The sequence below is a fragment of the Solanum dulcamara genome, chromosome 2 (genome assembly GCF_947179165.1).
Source record: "Solanum dulcamara chromosome 2, daSolDulc1.2, whole genome shotgun sequence".
Classification (NCBI taxonomy): domain Eukaryota; kingdom Viridiplantae; phylum Streptophyta; class Magnoliopsida; order Solanales; family Solanaceae; genus Solanum; species Solanum dulcamara.
Genome location: NC_077238.1, coordinates 23,264,120 through 23,269,273, shown reverse-complemented (window position 1 = coordinate 23,269,273; position 5,154 = coordinate 23,264,120). Strand labels below are relative to the sequence as shown.

Here is a 5,154-nt window from a genome sequence, read left to right as displayed (position 1 = left end):
TATTTAGAGATCTTAGTAGGAGGGAGTAATAAACAAGTACATGAGTATTATTTTCTTAAAATATCATATATTGTGGAATAACATTAATTTGTCCTACGAATGACAATTGACAGGGAAAAGGATATATACTATTTCAATAATAAAAAATATAAAGTAGAAGAAGGTGTGACTTGTTCCAGTTGAGAATAAAGAAAATTTGTATCCACAAAAGAAGAAAGAAAAATATAGAATTTCAATATCTGTCCATTGTGATGTTATAAATGATGTTAAGTAGTATTCTATTAATTAAGGCTCATAATAATAACCGAAAAATGATAATCTTTATATAATGTTGAAACTTCCTTCCTCTGTCTTTCCCTTCTCCAAAATTTATCTTTTTCTTGTGTGATCCACTGACCATACAAAAGACCCCATCAAAAATCATGTGGCTTTGTTCATTTTGTTATTATCTGCAAACAAACCATAAAGCTGGCACCTTTTTTTCTCTGTAGAACTAATTAGTTTCACAATTTCTTGAAAAACTGCTAAACTTTAGATCCCAATATTCACATCTCTTTTTGTGCATCATCATTGTGATCATTCACTTACCTTTTATACTTTCTCTAAGATGCCCCTTTAATCTTTTTTTCTGTTTTCTTTTGTCACAATTTATTTATAATATTATCTGAACTGGGTCATTATTTACTTTTACACAACTCTGTGATTTTCTTGGATTTCCCAGAAAGCCTGAAAATGGGTTTTGCTTAATTGTTTCGAAGGCTGGATTTTCTTGTTCTTCTTGGTTTGTTAAGAGTTAAAAGTTCAGTGCTTACTTTGTTTACAAAATGCCTCCAAATTATTTTCCTTTGAGATGGGAAAGCACAGGGGATCAATGGTGGTTTGCTTCTCCTATTGATTGGGCAGCAGCAAATGGTCATTATGATCTAGTGAGGGAGTTGCTTCACTTAGACACTAATTTACTCATAAAGCTCACATCTTTACGTAGAATAAGAAGGCTTGAGAGTGTTTGGGATGATGAAGAACAGTTTGATGATGTTGCAAAATGTAGGTCTGAAGTTGCTAAAAAACTTCTCCTTGAAGGTGAAACAAAGAAAGGCCATAATTCTTTGATTAGAGCTGGATATGGTGGTTGGCTTCTTTATACTGCTGCCTCAGCTGGGGATGTGGACTTTGTCAAACAGTTATTGGAAAGAGATCCATTTTTGGTGTTTGGTGAAGGAGAGTATGGTGTTACTGATATGTTTTATGCAGCTGCTAGGAGTAAAAATTCTCAAGTTTTTAGGCTGCTGCTTGAGAGTAGTAAAGGGGAATCAGCAGAGGAGGTTTCTTCCACTTTTCGGTTGGAATTGATGAATAGGGCACTTCATTCTGCTGCTAGAGGGGGGAATTTGGAGATGTTGAAAGAGATTCTTGGAAATTGCTCTGATGTTTTGGTTTATAGAGATGCTCAAGGATCTAATCTCTTGCATTCTGCTTCTGGTAGAGGGCAGGTTGAGGTGAGTTCTACAGTTTGCCTTTCTATATTTTTAATCTTGAAAGATTACTGACTATTGGAATGATAGAAACTGATATGATTGGGGAATCTTAGTAGCTTAGTTGGTTCGACACCTAAACTCTCACCTTGTTGGTGAGGGTTCAAGCCCAACCTTGTAATCTCCTCCTCTCCATTTCCCATTCCCCTACCCTCAATTTAAAAAGTAAAAAGGAAGAAGAATAAAACAGAAACTGATATGAGCTCCAATGGAGTGACATGGATAGTGAGGATTCATAACCAACTTGCTTAGATTTGAGGCGTGGTTGATGTTGTTCTTGGAATGAATGTTACTCAAATAGACCTGGATAGATGTAGAGGATTCATATAGCCGGTCATAGAGCATCAGTCTTATTGAAAATTGAGTTTGAGTCTTGCTTCTAGCTTACTAATCATCTATTTCTTGCTTCTATTAATGTACATTTGTTTTTTCTCCTTATTTTTGCTCACCCTTCACTGTTTGTCTTTGTATTGAAGAATCCTATTCCTGTGCCCTTCTAGCTTATACCAGTTCTAAGGAGAACTTTCAAGTCAAAACTGGTTCAAACTGTGATTTATAAGTAATGTGTAGTAGATCATATTCGCAGAGAAAATAACTGTTCATATCCCAATTGATGAGTAGTAGATTATTTTGGGTAATTTTCTTTGAGAACCTTTTTTCTGTTGTATCCCAAGTACTGAAGAAATTAAATAGAAGAATGCGTTATATCTAAAGCATGGAGTATGCCTTTCAAATGAAACTGGTTCCATGTAGCCCTTTCTTCTGATCATCTTACTATAAAATGAAAACTGTGTCTGTAGCTGTTGTTTGCTTCGTTCAAATGCGTACTGTTTTAAGAAATCAAATCTTTGAAGGAGTGAAAAGTAAACTCATCGTTGACATGTTCCAATCTTAAGGGCTCTCTAAAAAGTCGTTGCTTTGGCTAAAACTAGCCGACTTATTAAGGTTATATCGAAGCAAAACATGAGACATTATGAATCGTGTACAATTCTCACTTCAGTATACCAAGCCAAGCTCTTTATTCGCTTGCAATGGTTGTCAGGAGACTATTTGACTCTTTGTTGTATAAAAGTTTGGGATCTCAGTTTATCATTGTTCACCTTTGTTTCTTCAAGCAGTTGGTCTGTACAGTACAGTCTCTGCAGTGTCCTACTCCACAAAATGAGAATTCAAAGTGATAACCATTTTTCCTAGAAAAAGAAAATATGATAGTCATAACATACATACTTTTCATCCAATAAGGTTGGGCTATCAATTGCTCCTTCTCAGTTAGTCTGGGAATATGGAACATTTTTCAGAACTTCCGATATTGTCAAGCATATTTGCTGCTGCTGTGATATAACCTGCCCTGTGACTGAAACAGGGTCACTTACACCCTGTCAGCAATTTCTTAAAGATAAGCATCTAAACAAGTTTGCAAGAGTTCTTCGGTTCAAGATACTCCCCTTTTTAATACTCAATACCAGTTTGGTATGAAAAAGCACTTGCATTATTTGCCTGGTTTAGCTATTTTGAGTGAGTAGTTGATAGTTCACTGAATTGAATTGTTCTGGACTTTTTAGCTGTCTAGTTTGAGCATTTCCTTCGCGTTAATTGTTAGCTTTACTCGATGTTATCTAGAACTGCCAGAGATTTGTTACTTTTGATGGTTGAATTGAATTTAATCTAAGTAACTACTTTGCAGGTTGTCAAGAGCTTACTGGAAAGGTATGATCTTATCAACTCCAGAGACAACCAAGGAAACACTGCACTGCATGTAGCTGCTTATAGGGGTTACTTAGCAGTGGTGAAAGTTCTTATATCTGTCTCTTCTTCATCTATCGCAATGAGAAACAATTATGGAGACACGCTCCTTCACATGGCTGTAGCTGGCTTTCGGACCCCAAGTTTTCGCAGGCTGGATCGACAAATGGAGTTAATGAAGCAGTTGGTACGTGGAAAAATTGTGGAGATAGAAGACATTATTAACATCAGGAACAACGATGGTCGGACTGCTCTTCACTTGGCTGTAATTGAGAACATTCAAACTGATGTTGTGGAACTCCTTATGACTGCATTTGCAATAAATTTAAATATACGTGATGCTGATGGAAATACCCCACTGGATCTCCTCAAGCAACGCCCACAATCCGCATCTTCTGAGATATTGATTAAGCGCCTCATTTCAGCTGGAGGAATTTCCAATTGCCAAGACCATATGACAAGGACCGTACTAGCTTCCCACCTGAAGATGCAGGGTATTGGAGGCAGTCCTGGTGCCTCTTTTAGGATCCCCGACGCTGAAATATTTCTGTATGCTGGCATTGATAATGCGTCTGATGCCAATAGCAATTGTGCAAGCACAGAAATTACTTCGTGCTGGGGTGAACCGAGCCCTTGCCATTCTGCTGCAGGGTCGAACTCATCAAACAAGCTGATGTCAGTTAACAGTGCTGCTAGACGCTTAAAGTTTCTTCTACGATGGAAAAGGAAGAAAGAACGAAAAGAAGAGAGGGGAGGCTTTGAAGAGAATATGTCTGTAGAATCTTACAGATTGTATTCCGGTTTGGGAGACCAGCCAATCCCTCTACGTCAAAAATTCTCGAGGATGTCATCACTTCCAAACAGCAAAAGAGTGCTCCCTGTCCAAAATTGTCTTCCAAGTCCATCCACCAAAAAGAAATTTGCAGCGGGGCTGATGCACGGTGTTATCCAAATGACACCACAGTCATCTTATGGATCACCATCAAGCGCTTATTCTGAATCTTCGTGGTCATCTCCAGTGGTTGTCAATAAAGAGAAGAGAATGGAATTTGGCAATGCGAGGGGAGGATCCTCTAGCAGCTTAAAAATGTCAAACAGTAAGGAGAAGTCGAAACTATCACGTAAACATGGCTCCTTCAACTTGAAGTTGATGAATCAATACTTGTGTTTCGGCGCTCAAGGCCTGGCTGTAGAAAGTTCTGTTAATTGTGCACAAGAAGATCGACATCACAGGCATCCAGTGGTAGCATGAGTTCCATTGATGCATTTATACATCCATCCTGTAAATAGCTCTAAGTATTACCAACTTGTTGGCTCAACATATTGAAAATATGTATTTGGTGCTTGTAGCAGTATTGGATGGTCCAATCCTTTTTGTCTTGTATGTGTGGTCTGAAATTAGAACTTGAAGCAAATATTTGAAATTTCTACTCAAAATAAAAAGAGTAATGGAAAAGCATGTAATTTCTTTCTTGCATACATAAGTTGTTTGAAAAGAATGTAAGTAGGAGAGCCAATATTCTTCTATTTAATTTCTAATTTTCACTAGGAGTTTTTGATGTATTCTCTTTTCAATACTATAGAATTAAGAAGCTTTCCAATTTTGCAAACCAAAAGAATGCTAAAATTTTATCACTACTTTATTTTCAACAAAACAAATTACTCTATTAGTTTAAAATTAATATCAATGGATTATAGGAATCATTGCATTGCATGTAAATAAACTGTCACGACTCAAGCTAGATTCTAGGTGTGACACGGTGATTAGAATTTCGAGGGACCCCAACCAAGCCTCTTAGCATATCATTCATAAGCATACATAAGGTAAGTAAAGCAATAAAGCAAGACATAGACGCAAAAATGAAATCTCAATATGAAA

At 37.0% G+C, this 5,154-nt stretch overlaps 1 protein-coding gene across 1 annotated transcript; it reads left to right on the top strand.

Annotated features, from left to right (window-relative positions):
* Nucleotides 1-297: 297 nt before the first annotated feature.
* Nucleotides 298-4,823, top strand: LOC129880452 (uncharacterized). The gene is made up of 2 exons (XM_055954487.1): nucleotides 298-1,496; nucleotides 3,217-4,823. Exons 1-2 carry the CDS (start codon nucleotides 825-827, stop codon nucleotides 4,525-4,527), a joined length of 1,983 nt encoding a protein of 660 aa, XP_055810462.1. The 5' UTR covers nucleotides 298-824; the 3' UTR covers nucleotides 4,528-4,823.
* Nucleotides 4,824-5,154: the final 331 nt, after the last annotated feature.

What these genes read in the sequence shown, in the direction of transcription:
- LOC129880452 (XM_055954487.1), top strand. Translation starts at nt 825, where the DNA reads ATGCCTCCAAATTATTTTCCTTTGAGATGGGAAAGCACAGGGGATCAA. An exon ending in CTGGTAGAGGGCAGGTTGAG is followed by an intron (nt 1,497 to 3,216) that starts GTGAGTTCTACA and finishes ACTACTTTGCAG; the next exon opens with GTTGTCAAGAGCTTACTGGA.